Consider the following 19004-nt stretch of genomic DNA (forward strand, 5'->3'; position numbering starts at 1 on the left):
TTATGAACTCATGGCAGAATATTCTCAGTTAAAGACCAGTATTCTTCTTCTAAGCTTCATTAAGTCCCATAGTTAAAAGTTTGGGGCATATATTTATTCTTGTAAATACATGTATGAGGATATATTTTAAAATACAAATGCCATCATTTAACACACTTTTTCTATCCTAGTGCATATAATTTTTCCTCAGCATTATGTAGATCTACATGATTCATTTAATCAATTTTCTGATTATATGCATTTAGATTATTTCTATTTTTTTCTTTCTGTTATAAGAAGTGGGGTACAATGGACATTTTACATATATGTTGTTACTTCTCCAAATATTTCCTTGGGATAAATTTATGGGAATGAAACTGTTGAGTCAAAAATATTTTTTCATAATAAATTTTTATTCATAGCTTTTGGAATTGAACCACCAGAAACTTGAACCAGTTTATACTCCTGTCAATAATACAGCATGTCCATTTACCACTCTTCCCTAACATTTCTAATTTTAACAACATCTTTGTAAATCTGGTAGATGAAAATATTTAATTTATTTTTGCATTACGTACTTCCGTTATAAATGAGCTTGAACATTTTATAGTATCAAGTGCCATTTAAAAGTATCTGATGACTTTAGTGATCTAGTATCATGAAGTCAGAAGAATAATTGAGTATATGGGTATAGAACTTCCCCCCAAATTTTTGTCTTCATCCACATATCACTTTCTTGAAACTATGGAATTGAATGATCCTTAACAGTTTCTAGTAAGCAAGAGTTGTTAAATAAGTGTCCTGTATTAACTCACCAAAACCAAGTACATATAAATAATATTTATTTTCCTCATATAATACATGTATCATCTAAGTGTTTCTCAACTTTTTTTTTTTTCATTATTGCCTCCCAAAGGGCCTTTTCAGATATTTACCCTCTATTGCCCTGCATGGTATTTTGTTACCACAAATATACTGTGTATGTGTTAATATACAGTGGCCTTTTGGGAGGCCACAAACCATTATAATATCTAGGATTATTTTTACCCTCCCAAGAACCAGTTTGCTATCCCCATTGAGAATGCATGATGTGTGTGTGTGTGTGTGTGTGTGTGTGTGTGTGTGTGTGTGTTTTGATATTTGAGGAGGAAGAGAAAAAGCTTGCTATGCATGAATGGTTACTTCAGTTTCATGGGACTCAGTATTTCTGTTACTTTGTCAGGTTGTCCAGAAGGCAACATTAGGTTTAAGAATGGCCACCAGTAACTATCAAACTCTAAACATATGCCTTGGAGTACAGTATTATTTTTTAATTGATTGGGATTACATTAGTTAATAAAATTATATAGGTTTAAATTATATTACAATTAAACCTATATAATTTACAATTCTATAATGCATCATCGGTATTGTGTTCACCAACCCAAGTCATGTCTGTTTCCATCACTATTTATTCCCCTTTATCCAATCCTGCCTCCCTCACCCATTTCCCTGTTGTAATGACCATAATGTTGTCTCTGAGGTTTGAGGATTTTTGTGGTGTTTTTTCCTTAATTCCTTCACTTTTTTCTCCTCTCCCCTTCAGTATTTTTATTATTGAGAATATTGGTAAATATTGCAAGGACACAATGACATTATTATAGTGGCAGGCATTTTGCCAAATTTAGAAAAGAATAGTCCTAATGCATTAGGAGTAATAGTAAATGTTTAAACTTCAGTCTTGTGGTCCTCAAACAGTGATGATTTTGCCTCCCAGTGGACATTTGAAATATTTGGGAGTATTTTTATTTGTCACAGCTGGGAGAGTGGGTATTGACAGTGTCATCTCATGGGTAGAGACCTGGGTGGGATGCTGCTAAACATCATGTCTACTGCCCACCTCCACAAGAAGAATTATCTGGACCAAAATGTCAGCACTGCCGAGGTTAAAAAAACCCTGTTCTATCCTAATGATTCTGCTTTTTGGAATCTGTCTTTAGAAAATAATCCAAAATATAGAAAACAATTTTACATATGCCCAAAGATACTTACTGAAGCATTAACCTTAATTTTTTTTACAAAGTATTTTCTTTTAGAAGACATTATTCACAGTTTAGGATTTTGGTTATGTGTATTTTTTACATATCTATATTATAAAAACCCAGTGGCCCTAATGCTGTCACGACCAAAGACCAGCGTGGGTGAGCGGGGGCCACACGATTTCGCGTGCTGGGCTTCTAGTAGTATATAATAATGCACTATGGGAAACAAACTTTTAATTCTTTGAGACTTAGGAATAGATTTGATTGACCACGTCAGATTACATCAATTTCAGGAACACTAAAGAATTGGAAACTAGTTTAGAGATAATTAATTTGCTCACTTTAGGAATTCCTATATAACACTCTTTAACCTCTCTTTGCCCATTCCTTTACTTAAATCTTTTACTCTGAATTACTGCCCCCCCAAAACACACACATACACACACACTGGATTCTGAATTACTGTTCTTAAATGCCTCTTATACTACTACTATTGGCTAAAAAAATTAACGTTTAGTTCTGTATATCAGTTGAGGTAAATGATAGCCTGATCCCTGGGTTATTCTTTTATTTTTTCTTTACTATGATTTAATATGAAAGAACAAGTGATAAAAATTGGAAGTAGTCATAATGTCTATCAGTAGAGAATGAATAAATAGATTTGACATTCTTCACACAATGGGATACTTTACAAACAGTTAAAAATAATGAACTAATGTATATTTTTCATAAATAAACCTCTAAATCCGTAATATAACTGAAAACAAGGCATGGGATATTTAGTGTATGAAATCATTAAAATAAATGTTAATGTCACACAAAACATTATACTGTTTACAGATAGATATAGATATAGATATAATATAAAACCAAATATGGCAAGAATACACACCCAATCTCAAGATAGTTACCTCTGATGATAAGAAGGAAATTGAATTAAGGAACAGTACAAAGGATCATTAGCCATATCAATAACCTCTTATTTCTTAGAAGAAGAAAATATGGCAAATTGGTTAAATTTGAGTATGAGTAAATTGAGTATTTTTTTATAATAGTCACTAGAGGCCTGGTACACGAAATTCATGCACAGGGAGGGAAGGAGGGTTCCTCAGCCCGGCCTACACCCTCTCCAATCCGGGACCCCTTGGACATCCCTCTCACATCTGGGACCGCTGGCTCCTAACCACTCACCTGCCTGCCTGCCTGATCACCCATAACCGCCTCTGCCTACCTGCCTGATTGCGCCTAACCGCCTCTGCCTTGTCTGGTCTAATTAGCATATTACCCTTTTATTCGTATAGATAATTTAGCAATCTAAGGGTAATATGCTAATTAGATCGGACATCCTTCCAGACAAAGCCACGGTGGTGGAGGCCAAGACAGAGGCAGTTAGGGGCGACCAGGCCAGCAGGGGAGGGCAATTAGGGGCAACCAGGCTAGCAGGGGAGGGCAGTTAGGGGCATCCAGGAGGACAGGCAGAGGCAGTTAGGGGGTGGTCAGGCCTACAGGCAGCCGTAGTTGGGGGGCAATCAGGCCGGCAGGCAGAGGTGGTTAGGGTTGATCAGGCAGGCAGGCGAGCGGTTAGGAGCCAGCGGTCCCAGATTGCGAGAGGGATTCTGGATTGGAGAGGGTGCAGGCGGGGCTGAAGGACCCTTCTCCCCCCCCGTAAACTAATTTTGTGCACCGGGCCTCTAATCTATATATTTATATATATGTAAAAGCTTAAGTGACCATTATGACCGGTCGCCATGATGCAAACTCACCACCAGGGGGCAGACGTTCAATGCAGGAGCTTCCCCCTGGTGGTCAGTGCGCTCCCACAGCCAACCTCCCCACAGCCGGCCCCAATCAGGACTGGGCCAGACGGCTCCAATTGGCCCTGATCGCTGGCCAGGCTGAGGGACGCCACCCATGCACAAATTCATGCACTGGGCCTCTAGTGTAGATATAATTACACAGTAATGACTGACTTCCTTGTAACCACAAGTAGTTAACTGCAGCAAACAAAATTATTTCCAGGGGTTCTCTTGTTTTTGGAATGTTGAGTACTTTCTGAAGGTATTTAGGGTCTACTGAATGTTAAGAAAGGTAAATGGTTCTTGAAATTAAGCAAGCAATACTTGGGGTGATTATGATTTACAATTCCATAAGATAACAAGTTCATAATTTTTCCCCCTGTAACTTAACATGGAAAAAAAATATGTTTAGAAAGAAACTCTTATGCATTAAGATTAAAATACCAGTTTATTTCTTATGATGAGAGAAATGTGGTAACTCTCAATGTCTTGATGGTGATATTGTACTATGCCAGTTTCACAGGTAACAAACATTGCAAGATATTTTCTTTGGGAAGAATTATTTATTTGAAACCAGTAACTGCTGTATCTGCGTTCAGAATTTATAGGGGGTTTTTTTCCCTCTGAGATATTAGACATCTGGCCTTTAAATTAGTAAAGGGTGCTGTACAACTTTGTTCTATCAAAACAATATTAAAATGATTGTCTCTTATAAATGGCACTATCAACATAAGCATAATCAAGCATATTTTTTTCTAGCTAGTGCCAAAACCTGTCCTTTTATTAAAGAAAATTTCCATAAACAGATCTGTGATAAATTACCCTAGTAGAAGGATTTGTACTTGATTTTATAGTCATTGTCTTTTGAAAAAGTTTGACTAATCAGGGGTGGGGAACTTTCAGCCTGCGGGCTATATAAGGCCTACAAAATCATTCGGTCTGGCCTTGGCAACGCATTAGGGGTGAGTTAATTAAATGTTTAACCAATTATAGCAGGCTCATTTTTAAGTTGATAATTTTGTATGGGGTATGAATGATGTTATAAATATCCAAATGGCCCTTGGCAGAAAAAAGGTTCCCTACCCCTGACCTAAATCATATAAATTTTTGGAGATACTCTCCTAAATTATATTAAAGGAAAATTATTTTAGATTTGGGGGCCATGTGGCTAAGGCATAGATTTGTAGAAGATGCTGACCATTGCTTTGGCATGTTGCCGGCCATTAACTGGTAAGTGGGTTGTTAGAAATTTCTTCTAAGCAAGGAAAAAAATGTGTAAAGCCATCATGTAGTGAAGATATTTAAATTTCTGTGATGGATTAATGTTTTGAGCAGTGTTAAATATTTTTTTTTAAAGGAATGGTGTTTAGTGTCACCAAATTTAGATATGTTCAATAGAACATATGGTCATTTTTCTAAAATCAGACATTTATTTATTACTGTCGATCCTGTATCAAAGTTTAGACTTGAAAGCAAAGGGACTCTAGCCTAGAGTGCATTCTGCTTAGCAACCGACTTGTCTGCTGTTTTGCTACTGAATGCACATACTCATGGCTCATAAGTGTATCTGCGGCCAGCTGGTCTCAACCAGACAATACTTCATTCACCTAATTTCCAGACTAGTCAGGCAGAGACATCAGCTCATTGTATTTAGCCATGAGGAAATTTTATTTGTAAACTTTAAGTAGTAGCACGCTGATCTCAAATGCCCCTGATTTATGAGAAATTGCCTTCTAATTCGGGAATGTGAAGTCTTTGGAATTCAGAACTGTTTCACTTCATTTTTTTTCTCCTTAAAAACTCTTCAAAGTATATTGCTTGAAAAGCATAGCCTCTAAGAATCCTAGAAAAGAGTAATAACTCTTAGTAGAAAATACATGTTAAAATCTAAGAATACTTTTAGAATCATTCTCTGAAAACAAAAAATTTAGGAAGTTTGATTTGTGTTCATACTTTTATTGACTATCTTGAGCCTCACGTGATTATTTTCTCTCTTAGAAAACAACAGTTTTGTTGGCATGTGAAGCTCCAATTTCCTCAGAGTCAAGCTGTGTACATAGAAAAAAGGTATAGTATCACCACTGTCTATTAAGAACTTGTTAACTTAAATGTGATGTCAATAAATGTGTGTTAGTGGTAGAGTGGATAACTAAGTTGTGGTGTATTGATACAATGAAATGCAAACATCAGCAGGGATTACTACTATTAGTAATGTGTGTCTGCAGCAAATATATTATTTTAGAAATGTACGTACATATACTCATAATTGAAATTAAGTTACATAAGTAGTTTTTATCCTTTTTTCCATATTGTGAACATTTTCAAGTATCATTTAAAAGTTTTAATGATTGTATACAATTTGATTCCTTGAGTTATGAAAATTTTAAAGTTGCTTTTTAATTAATATATTTAGCATATATCTAAATATAATAGATAGTGCCCCTTCTTGTCATTGTCATATAGATTTTAGTTGAAAAACTTTATTTGAAGTGCATACCAAATGAGAGACAGTGAAAAGACTTAAATTTTTCAGATAGGGCTATTTAGCAAAATAGTATATAAGAATATGTGTAAATGATTGAGAAAAGTTACATATTTGCCATTTTACGCATTTTACATTTTAAATGTTGCCTTGCAACTTTTAGTTACTAGTTCAAAACATTGTCTTAGTTTTGTTTCTATAGCTTTATAGTTAGAACAATACATGTAGAAAAGTTGGGAAACCTAAAATGCTTTGTTTCCAGAAAAAGCAGTATCCAATTTTTAACCTGGTCTTATGATTTATTATGAATAAACTTGAACATGCACTGAAATTAGCATCATCTGAAACCTTTTTTCAGGTTTTTTATTTCTACAACTTTCAAATGTATTTCATCCTGACTTCTTCCTTTTCATCTTTGAGCATAGGTGCGTGTTAAAAGAGGCTTCATATTTTTGTGATTAATTTATAGGGATCCTCTCAAAATAATGTTTTTTAAGACTTTGTTATGTGTGTCCAAGAAATCTTCTAAAGCTATTTTTCTAAGTAATTTATGCTTAACAAGCCATTATATTTTGCCAAGAGTAAAATAAAAGGTCTGTGTTCAATTACTTAAACAAAAACACTATAAGATTTAGTAATTCTAAGTTAACACCTTTAGTAGAAAATTATAAATAATAAGTTTGTTTTTGTTTTCTTTGTTGCAAAGAGTACCCGACGATAAAACTATTAATGAAATCTTAGCAACTTACATTGACCCAGAAAAGTCTGATCCTGTAATTCGTCAAAGGTATGTTTTTAAAATCTTTTCACTTTCTGAATTATTTAAAATGTCGAGATATTTGTTATGTGCATATTTAATATGGGAAGTCATGACTTTATGTGATATGTCAGTGCCATTTACTTTCTGCTCCATTTCCTTGGTGTTTACTCAAGGATTTGTCAGTCAGAGATGCTGCTTTTGGATAGTTATAACAGTAGTCTGTATTTACTCTGTACTGTGTTCCAGACTCTTTGAAGCAGATAATGATAAATGTATTAATTCATTTAATCCTCACAATAACCCATTAAGGTAGATTACTAGTATTATAGCCATTTCACAGAAGGGAAAATTGAGCCATAAAGAGGTTAAGTGACTTCATGTAGCTAATCAGGGAAACTGGGATTCAAACCCAGGCAGTCTGGAGTCAGTGTCTACACTCTTAACCCTTAAACCAAAATGCCTTTCAGGTTGAACCCAAAACTGAAAATTAGGAGTTTCCAAGTAACTATTACAGGCAGGAAATCCTGTTTCAGCCAACTCTTCATAAAACTAAGTAAGATATACTCTGTCTCCTGTCCAAAAATACAACATGGACAAAAATAATTAACATAGCATAGTGGAAAGAATCAGTAATGAAGGTCTGGTTAGAATAACTAGCTCAGTTCCTTATAAGCTATGTGATCAGGGGTAAGTTACTTCACTTCTGGGCCTTAATTTTTTCCATTATTAATATGAGATTGATGATAATATACTAGATAGGATTCTTATGAAGCTTAAAAAATAGCATATATAAGTTCCTACTACAAGGCTTAGCCCATATTAAGCAGTGCTTTAAAAAGGGAACTATTATTAGAATGCTTGTTATTAGTGTTCCTAGGCAGGAACCCAGTTGACTTTCTTTTCACCAGATGGTACCTGCTTGGGATATGAATGCTTGGTTTGGCTCCAGTAACTTGGTGTTTAAAGTTTATACTGAGTGGATTCTGAAATGTCTGATTCAGTTCTAGTTAAATCTCAGCATGTACTTTTGATAAAAGGTAGAGCCCAAGACTGAATCAGATCCATGTCACATATCAAACAGTGTCTTGGGACAGGTATAATAGTTGTTTCATTCTAATTACTGAGAATCCAGTTGTTATTATTGTTCATATATCTGGTAATAACACAAAATACTTGCCACTTAATTGCATACATTAAAGAAGTTAAATAGCAAGATTAATTACTGAAATAGTTATTTTTAATTTAAGTTCTTTAATTATACAGAAAGGAATAAAAGGTAATTTTGTTGTTGTTGTTAATCCTCACCTCAGGATATTTTTTCCATTGATTTTTTTTTTTTTCAGAGAGAGTGGAAGGTGGGGGGCGGGGCAGGAGAGGGGAGAGGGAGAGAGAGAGAGAGAGAGAGAGAAATAATAATTCGATTGGTTGACTTCCATATGCACTGCACCCCAACTAGAACTGGGATTCAAACCTGCAATCCAGGTAATGTGTCCCTGACCAGGAATCGGACCCACAACCCTTTGGTGCGTGGGCCGACTCTAACTACTGAGCAACACCAGCCAAGGTGAGAAAGGTACCTTTCAAAAATTCAGATCCTTGGTTAGAAAATGCATTTAACCTTTTTTCTATGCTTGTATAGATAAATTTTAAAAATTGCTAGCTATTCATAAATGCTCTTCTATGACACTAGCTTGAAATATATTAAAAATTGCTTTTTTAATGTGGCATTTTTATTTCAGATTGAAAGCCTACATTCGCTGTCAGACTGGGGTCCAAATTTTAATGAAGGTCGAAAATATGCAGCAAAATTTAGTAAGGTAAAATTGCTTCCCTCCCGATTATTTAATTATTTTAGAGTTCTGCAATATAATTAAGTAGCTAATTATTATACTAATTATCTGGCTATTAATAAAGCCTAGGCTTTAAAAATGACTTTCAAATTAAAATTTTTAAATAATCTTTCTTATAGGATGATTTTGGTTGAAAAATCACCCTGGTTGGAATATTTTAAAGTAACATCATATGCAACTAAAAGATTTCTAAGTTGCATTTTAACTTATTTCAAGATATATTCTCTTCAACAGAGTTCCAGTTCCAGCTCCAGCGTTCTAGTGTTCAAATTGTTTTTGGAAATGCAGAAATTCTTGTAACTAGCTGATTACTGCATACATTACAGTGGAAAAAACACTGCATAGAAATGTGAAGGGAGATAGGTTCTAACAAACTGAATGATTTGGTAAAGTTTTCAACATCACTGGGCTCTGTTCCTCCTTAAATGGAATGAAGTACACTACACTAAGGGATCTCCAAGGGTCCCTGCAATCTGCTTAAGTGCCAGCTATGTGTCGGCTACTGAATTGCAAAACACTGGTCATTTAAGACTCCTAATGCTTTTCCCCTGTTTTCATTGTTTAATTAACAAAACTCCTAGATGCAACTCAGACTAGGTATGATTAGCCTTGTCTACAATTTGATTTGCTGGTATGGCTTAGAGCAGTGGTTCTCAACCTTGGCTGCACATTAGAATCACCTGGGAATCTTTTTAAAATCCTGATTTCTGGGCCTCATCCTCCGGAAATTCTTTCTTTGTTACTAATGTTGTGGTCCCACCCCATAACAAAGAAACAGAATTTCTGGAGGATGAGGCCCAGAAATCAGCATTTTAAAAAGATTCCCAGGTGATTCTAATGTGCAGCCGAGGTTGAGAACCACTGGCTTAGAGGTTTGAGGGTCCAAGCTGTGAAAGCAGAGCTATGTGTGAATCCTAGCTCTGCCTGCTGCCAATTATGTTAGTAAGTAAATATAACCTCACTTCCCTTAGTTTTCCCATGTGTAACTTGGGAATGATAATAATAATTATAAGATTGTCATGATGGACTAAAGTAATTCATTTAGCACATGGTAAGTGCATGCTTTTAGTAGTATAACTACTACAGATAAATGGATTCTTAACAAAGGTCTACCTACAACATTATAAGACTTTTATAGCTAAGAATGCAGTTCATACTTTAACTCTGCTACTTCCCCTAAAAGATTTGGAGTCCCAAATAAGAGGGTAGAAAGTTCTGTGGCTTCTACAAAGATCGTTATTCAGAGTTACAACATCCATGCTAGCCAAAATCGATTATTTCTGAAATTGGTAATCAAACATAATTAATGAGAAACACTGATGTAAAAGGTGCATATTTTCCGTTTTGTTTAGTAAAATCCTAAAGTGGATTCCATATAACTCATGTCTACACAAAATAATTTGCATTTCTCCCTTAGAATTTACCTCTGGTCAGTCATTAATTAATTTTTTCGTTTTTTATTATCTATGTTTCCTCTTCCAAATTTAGTTTCTTTCTTAACATACACCATATTTTATCTAAGTAGTTCATGTAAATGTTATTCATTTTTCATACTTTGGTGCATACTTGATGAATATATTGTGGCTTCAGTCTCATAAGCCTCTAAGAGAACACTTACCTGAGGGTTTTTGTTAAAAGTGAAATTACTTTTTGGATAGTTGTCTCATCTCAACTTCTCTAGGCCATGGGAATAACATGTTTTCCAGTCTTTGCCTGACAACCTGGTAGTTGTTCCTGTTTTAAATGTAAGATACTGAGTATTTTAAAGTTTGTACTATAGGACAGACTGTTGGGCCCAGATAGCATTCATTTTTAACTTGGAAATTTGTATTGTAAATTCTTGAAGAGGCAAAGGGGATGGAGATCTCAGCTTGTCCTAGCAGACCAGGGTTTTCTAGGAATGTGAAAGAAATGCATGACATGATCCAGGGGGAAATGGCTGGGAAAACCATTTCATTCAGTTGCATAGAAAGAAGTCAGGATAACAGAACACAGGAGGATGCCAGTAGATCGGTATAATTTATTTTAACAGAGTCAAAGAAGGTAAACCTGAACCCCCCAAAAAGGTCACTGAAATGCACTGAAATGAAGGTCAGATGACCTAATTCTAGGCACTCAGCTTCTCTGCTTCATTTTCCTTAAGTCTTTTATTTTCTTTTACTTTATAATCTTCCTTCTTTAGGAACCCAGGGAGGACCAAAGTTGGGCTTTGGATTACTCTTTATCCCCAAGAGGGAAGAAATAATAGGTTAATAAAGTAAAAGGTGGGTGGTGTTAACTTTAAGGAATACCTGAGAAATACTTTGACTTTACCTTATCTATGTAGAAAACTTTTCTTCAGATTTCCCCGTTTGAGTTGTTTACTTGAACTCATTGTGTCATATGAAAATACCACCAAAGAAGAGGCAGCAGACAGTTACAACCTAGGTCCAAAAACTTGGGATTTAAAAATTCCACCTTTTTTTTTTTCCTCACCCAAGGATATTTTTCCATTGATTTTTAGGAGAGGGAAAGACAGAGAGAACTATTGATGTGAGAGAAACACATTGATTGGTTGCCTCCTACACACGCCTGACCACACGAGACGGGGAGGAGCCTGCAACTGAGGTCCGTGCCCTTGACTGGAATCAAGCTCGGTACCCTTCAGTCCGCAGGTCCACACTGTGTCCACTGAGCCAAACCAGCAAGGGCCCACCTTATTTAATTTGGAGTAGTAGTGGCATCACTTTAAGGCAGTAATAATGTCAGAAACTCCTATTGAGGTAGCTTTTGTCCTAAGGTGGACCTACATTTCCAGTTAAGTCCGCTTCAAGATATAGTTATCCTAATTTCTACAAAACTTCCCAGTATTATAAGTATTTTCTAATCCTATATAATAAAATCCTAATATGCAAATTGACCAAATGGTGGAATGACCGGTCACTATGACGCACTGACCACCAGGGGGTAGACACTCAACAGGGGGAATGCCTCTCAGCCAGAAGCCAGGCTCACAGCTGGCGAGCCCAGCGGTGGTGGCGGGAGCCTCTCCTGCCTCCATGGCAGTGCTAAGGCCCGCTCCCCTAAGCCGGCAGGTGGACATCCCCTGAGGGGTACCGGACTGCAAGAGGGCACAGGCCTGGCTGAGGAACCCCCCCCCCCCCATCCCCTCTCCCCAGTGCATGAATGTCATGCACTGGGCCTCTAGTCATGAATAATGAAATTAGGTATTATGGGAGTACACTTAGAAACATTTTATTTTTTAAGTAACTATTTTTAAAACCATAGTATTATCTAGATATAATCCTATGTAATAAAACCCTAATATGCAAATCGACCGAACAGCAGAATGACTGGCAGAATGACCGGTCGCTATGATGCATGCTGACCACCAGGGGCAGACGCTCCAGTGGAGGAGAATTTACATAAGGTGCTTGTGTTAGCAAGGCCACACTTGCTCTCTTGCCGCATCATTTCTTACAGGCTGTCTATTCTCAGAATGTAAATAAATGGTTTGAAACAGAAAAGCCTACATCAGGAATGCAGGGCACTATCAGAGGCGGCCATTGTTCTGCTGCTCACTGAAGTTATTACTGACTGATGAGCTTAGAATACCCCCAGCTTTCCTACTGCCCATGCACTTGTAATTTTCCAAATCTACTAAATTTTAGGCTTCTGTTATAATTTTACTTATTAATGGAATAGTTTATTTTCATAAAGAAGCTTAGATACATTTTCTATTCTTTATGTTTACTTTGCTGCTTTGATATTTATATAAAATCCTAGTTTTGATAAGGATGTGGTTTAAGCTTTAGTGGGATGATTTTCTTTCAAATTTACCCAGAAGCCATTAATTAAGCATATTTAATTTTCCACACATGTAAATAAAAATTGGAGTTTATACAAGAATGAATAGGCTAAAAAAACAGACATGTAGCCTAGGAGATGGAGGTTTCTGGCATGGACCTGTTTATCTGAAAGATCGGCCTGTTTTCTGGACAGGTTTAGTGTATGTTGAGTTTCAAGTAGAAGTAGCATCATTTTCAGAAACATTATTTTAAAAAATGGCCTTTCCATACTAATACTGTATTATTATTAGGATTTCTTTAGAGTGAGATTATATCACTCCAGTAAGAAATAGTAATATTTCTTCAGAATATATAAACTGTGAAAAAGTAAGTCTTATTTTAAAAAATTCAAGAGTAGACTTTGTAGAGCAAAAGTTTCAGCATTGCAAATATTAAATTTATTAAATCACTTTCTCTCAAACCTAACCCAAATTATGTGACATTTGAAGTAATCTTTTTGCTTTTATTCAAAAACCTACATCAAAGTAGATTTTCTATAAAGTCAAAATAATGTTATAAATTTGATATAGACCTTGGAAAGTTACTAAGCTTCTGTTTTCCTAACTGAAAGTTGGATCAAGATAGAAATGATACTGCATTGTTGTGAAAATTACTATGACACGATGCCTGTCAGCTACTGAGCCCGGTGCTTGGCACATAGCAAGCATATCATTCTCAGTAAATATGTATTATGAAGTGCAGCATTCAAGCCAACATCTTATTTAATTGACTCTGAATATAAGTTTTTGTTTTAATCTTACAGATTACTTCCTTAGTAAAAGGAAGAAATAGGTTTAAGACAAAAAGTTCTATATGTCTGGCAGTTGACTATATTATGTATTACTTATTTTACCTTTCCATTTGCCTGGAAGATATTTTTCCATCCCTTCACTTTCAGTCTGTGTGAGTCCCTTCTTCTGAGGTGGGTCTCTTGTAGACAGCAAATGTATGGGTCATGGTTTTTTATCCATTCAGCCACTCGATGTCTTTTGGTTGGAGCATTTAGTCCATTTACATTTAAAGTTATTATTGAAAGGTACTTGTTTGTAGCCATTTCTTTTTTTGTGTGTGGCTGTTTTCTTTCTGAGTTTTTTATTTCTTCTTTTTACACCAGTCCCTTTAGCATTTCTTGCATTGCCGGCTTGGTGGTGATAAACTCCCTTAGACTTTTTTTGTCTGTGAAGCTTCTTATTTCCCCTTCAAATTTGAATGATAGCCTTGCTGGATAGAGTATTCTTGGATTCAGTCCTTTGCTTTGCATCACTTTGTAAATTTCTGTCCATTCTTTTCTGGCCTGATGTGTTTCCGTTGAGAAATCATTTGATAGTCTAATGGGAGATCCCTTGTATGTAACTTTCTGCCTCTCTCTTGCAGCCTTTAAGATTCTCTCTTTGTCCTGAACACTTGCCATGGTAATTATGATGTGTCTTGGTGTGGGTCTTTTCGGGTTCACCTTGTTTGGGACTCTCTGTGCTTGTGTGACTTTTTTCTTCCCCACCTCAGGGAAGTTTTCTGATATTATTTCTTCGAATAGGTTTTCTAATCCTTGTTCCTCTTTCTGTTGTTCTGGCACCCCTATTATTCGTATGTTGTTTCGCTTCATGTTGTCCCAAAGCTCCCTTAGGCTCTCCTCCTGTCTTTTAATTTTTTTCTCCAATTGCAGTACAGTTTGGGTGTGTTTTGCTTCTTTGTCTTCTAATTCACTAATTCGGTCCTCCGCTTCTCCTAGTCTACTGTTGATGCTTTCAATGGTGTTTTTTATTGCAGCTATATCGCTCTTCATTTCTTGTTGGGTCTTACATAAGTTATTGATTTTTTCATCTGTTTCTTCTTGCTTCTTGCATAAGTAATTGATTTTTTCATCTGTTTCTTCTTGCTTCTTGCATAAGCTGTTGATTTTTTCATCTGTTTCTTCTTGCTTCTTGAATAAGTTGTTGACTTTTTCCTCCGTCCGGTGTATGCACTCTAGGACCCTTATTCTGAATTCTTTTTCTGTCATGTTGCATGCCTCTGTCTCACTTAGCTGCTTTTCTGGCGAGTCCTCCTTTTCCTTTCTTTGGGGGTTTCTTTGCCTACCCATGTTTGATCTCGCTGACATATGTAGATGTTGAGTCGTTCAGTGGCTGCTCCCTGGGTGGCAGGGGCTCCTTGGGTTGTGGTTGCTGCTCAGACGGTTGCGGTAGCAGCTGCTTCCCAGTTGGCAGCAGCTCCTCTGGTGGGTGCTGTTCACAGCTGTGTTGGCTCTTCTGGCTGGTGGGGGTAGGCTTCACGTACAGCTGCTGTTCCTCAGACAGAGGGTGTGGTGATCAGGAGGCTGCTGTTGCTTGGATCTGCTGCGTTGATTTAAAGTCACAAAATACAACACAACAAGGCACAACGTACCAGGCACTGAACACAAGTATATTCACGATATTAATAACCCCAAATAAAGGTGACCACCCAAATTAAGAGAATTAGGGGATAAGGGAGAAAGAAGAGAAGAAGATAAAAGAGAGAAAAGAAAAGAAAAATAAGAAAAAAACAAACAAAAAAGGAGTGCAAAAATAGAATTGGGAAAAAAGAGGGGGGGAAAAAAGAAAAAAAAAGCGAAAAGAGAGAATGAAGTAGAAGCGGGGAAGAGACTATTTGTATGAGGAGCAAACTCCAATAGAACTGCCACTAATCTCAACAAATTCCAGCAACAGATCCCTGGAGATGAGTGCAAACTACAAACCACCAATAATATCAAGAGGGGCAAGGGGAAACAGAAGCACAAAAATAACCGGGGTGGGGGAGGGGGGGCGGGAAGGGAAAAACCAGCAGAAAAAAAAAAAGAAAAAGAAAAAGAAAAATAACCTCACAACCAGTCCTAAAAAAGAAAAAGAAAAAACACAAAACAAAACAAACAAATTAAAAAAAAACCCAATATATTCAACAATCAAGAAAACAATAGAAAGATAAGAGAAAAAAAAAGTTTGGAAAGTGAAGAAGGATAAAGAATAGGTGTATAAGGATTTAGAGCAGTGGATTGGAAATAGGATATATAAGTAGGGTGGAATTAGACAGGGGGTAAAAAGACGGAATTGGGAAAATCTGAAGCAGGAATAGGGTAAGAGAAACAGGACACCAAAAGGGGAAAAGTGAGGAAGAGGGTTTTAGCAAAGAGGTGAAATTGAGATAGGAAAAATTAATGCTAAAGGAATGATGAAAATAGAATGGAGAACACTAATCCCAAAAGAAAATAAAGAGTAAATAAAATGGCACTTTAAAAAATGGTAAAATGGTAGCAGTAATAATACTGGTTAAAAATAAAAATGTAGTAATTGAAAGGGTAAAATCAGGTGATGGAAAAAGAAGAAAAAGAAAGAAAAAAATTAGTTTCTTAGTAAAAAGGCAAAAAAATAAAAAGAAAAAATTTGCAGTAGTGATGGTCTTTCGGTTCTTCTACTCTTCAGCCTGGTTCGCCTTAGTCCTGCCAGGTATTTAGGAGAGTGTTGAATTTCCCTGCGTTACACTGTTCCTCCGTGTTGTAAATCACAGTCCTGATTTTAAAGCAGGCCGTATTTGTGATCCAGTCTGCCTTAATTTGTATTCACCTAAGAGTCAGTTTGTGGCTCAGCCTCTGGGCGGCAGTGTTTTTGGGTTGGCCTCTGAGGCTATACAGCTTCTCTATCCTTTTTTAATCCTTACCCTGTTCTGTGTTGTTGGTGGGACTCTGTATTACTTATTTTAAAAAAGTAATAATTTTTTACACTTCTGCAACATACATACTCTTATGTTCAATACTAGAGGCCCGGTGCACGAGATTCGTGCACTTGGGGGGGGGGGTCCCTCAGCCCACCCTGCACCCTCTCACAGTCCAGGAGCCCTTGGGGGATATCCGACTGCCACAGAGGCAGAAGAGGCTCCCACCACCCCCACTGTGCTCACCAGCCATGAGCCCGGCTTCTGGCTGAGCAGCGCTCCCCCTGTGGGAGCACACTGACGACCAGGGGGCAGCTCCTGCGTTGAGCGTCTGCCCCCTGGTGGTCAGTGCATGTAATAGTGACTTGTCTTTCCTCCGTTCGGTCGATTTGCATATTAGCCTTTTATTATATAGGATTAGCTGTGCTTCAGACAGGCACTAACCACAAGGGGGCAGCTATCCAGTCATGTTATTTTTGCATTTTTTTTGACATAAGTGGGATATTGGAAGAATATGAAGTTTCAGGAGCTTGTTTATTTAAGATATTGTCAGCTGTGATTTCTGTACAAATAACTCCTAAATCTAGATATATTTTCAACCTTTCTCCCCAGCTCAAATCCTGGTTTGCAGCTATCTTCACTTACACATTTCATTAAATCTTAAGCTCCAGATGTCTAGATCTCATCACACCACATCCATTTCTGTGTCTTTTAGTTTTCATATTTAAAAATACAATAATTGAATTAGCAGTTTGCTGCACTTTGTTTTGGGACTTTAATGTATCCATGTAGATAAGGACCATACATGTTTGACATGGGGCACTAGTCATGAGTTGATTAGTACAGACATGTGCCTCCATTCAGAAAGCTCAGCAGTTCAGAGCTGCACTGGTAAAAGATCCTAGTCTATTCATGATATGGAAGCTTTGAAATGTGATAAAATAGTGACCAGCTATACATTTTAAAAAACGCCTTACAGAGGGCTTTATAAGGCTCTTACTTGTTCTAGATGCCCCTTGTTCAGTCTTTTCTTATCCTCACTGTCAGCTCAATTACTTTTAAATCCAGAAGGCCTGGGTTCCAATCTTATTACTTGGTCCTTATGGAGCTGTAACTCCTCAAGGGTACTCAGTTTTCCTCATCAGTATGATGGAAAGAATAACTATTCGTCAACTAGTTTGTAAAGAGTAAATGTAATAGGTGAAAATATTTCTAAAGTGTAACTTGCCAAACTAGTATCCTATCTAATAAAGAGAGAATATGCTAATTGACTGCCACGCCCTCAAAGATGGCAGTGCCCAGTCCCCTCAGCCTTGCCAGGGTGGCAGGCACACAGCACAGCCGGGCCCTCCCCGCGCACCTGCTTCCAGAGTTCCCCAGTCCCCTTAGCCCCCCAGCTGCCCAGGGCCGGCCCAGGTGCAGGCAAGCCTTGGATGGCAGCTGCCCAGCCAACGCCTGAGGCGCAGGCAAGCCTCAGATGGCGGCTGCCCGGCCGGTCTAAGGCTCAGGTAACCAGGGTCGGCCGAGGTTTGCGCTGCTGGCAGTGGCAGCAGCAGAGGTGTGATGGTGGCGTCACCTTCCCCTGATCACCGGCTCACTTCCTGCCCTGGGGCTCCCGGACTGTGAGAGGGGGCAGGCCAGGCTGAGGAACCCCCCCTCCAGTGCATGAATTTTCATGCACCGGGTCTCTAGTCGGTAATAAGGTTTTATAATTTAAAGGTAATTTAGGACCTTTAGCAGAGAAATGACATACTTTTCAGGAATTATGTTTATGATTTATGATGAAACTAATTAATAGAAGAAAAAGCGTAAACTTTATAGACAAACAGACCTGAGTAAAAATCCTGGCTTTGTAACTGTAACTGTAATTTAGTTTCTTTGGGTAAGTCAATTTCTTAGAGCCAGATCCCTATCTTGTAGAGATATATTTTGTACAGTGGGGCCTTGACTTACGAGTTTAATTCGTTCCAAGACCGAGCTCGTTAAGGAGCTCGTTAACTCAAATTACTCTATCAACTCAATGCAAAAAATCGGCCTAGAGACAGCTGGTATCTCAAAAAACTCGTTAGTCGGGACACTTGTAAGTCAAGGCCCCACTGTACTTCATTAAAATTAATACATTTGAAAATGCTATAAACACAGTGCCTAGCATTTATTCATCAATTAATTCCTCAGATGTTTATTTGGGTCTACCATGTATACGTAGTCTGCTACATGTATACATAGTCTAATGGTAGTTCATAGAAATAAATCCTTTGTTGGGGATGACAGTCAAATAAACAATTACCACGTTTTCATTGGGACAAGTTTCCTAATAGAAATCTAAAGCTAAGTAGAAACTCAGTAAGCATTCTCTCTTGTTCCTTATCCACCTCCAAACATTCTTACAGGCTGCACAGTGCCTTAAATATCTAGGCACTTCATTTGCTAACTCTAGCTCCCCCCTCATTTGTTGGTTCTTAGAATCCCTCTTCCTCCATAGATTCTCTCCTAATTAACATAGGGATTTAATTAGCCTTAGTCTTGTTAACATAATATGTCTCCTTTGTGCTAAATTGCATACAAAATTCTGATCTGTACAGCCTCTAGATCTTTTATCTTTACAGTGGGCCTTGACTTATGAGTT

General features: G+C 37.4%; 1 protein-coding gene across 1 annotated transcript in view; it reads left to right on the forward strand.

Moving 5' to 3' along the window:
- ZNHIT6 (zinc finger HIT-type containing 6) overlaps nucleotides 1-19004 on the forward strand; it is a 59749-nt gene that overhangs the window by 26710 nt on the left and 14035 nt on the right. The window contains exons 6-8 of the mRNA XM_006093918.3: nucleotides 5795-5863; nucleotides 6985-7065; nucleotides 8778-8855. Of these exons, the coding sequence (XP_006093980.1) occupies nucleotides 5795-5863; nucleotides 6985-7065; nucleotides 8778-8855 (228 nt within the window). The remainder of the gene's footprint in view (nucleotides 1-5794; nucleotides 5864-6984; nucleotides 7066-8777; nucleotides 8856-19004) is intronic.

This window comes from Myotis lucifugus, unplaced genomic scaffold (genome assembly GCF_000147115.1).
Source record: "Myotis lucifugus unplaced genomic scaffold, Myoluc2.0 scaffold_126, whole genome shotgun sequence".
Lineage (NCBI taxonomy): Eukaryota > Metazoa > Chordata > Mammalia > Chiroptera > Vespertilionidae > Myotis > Myotis lucifugus.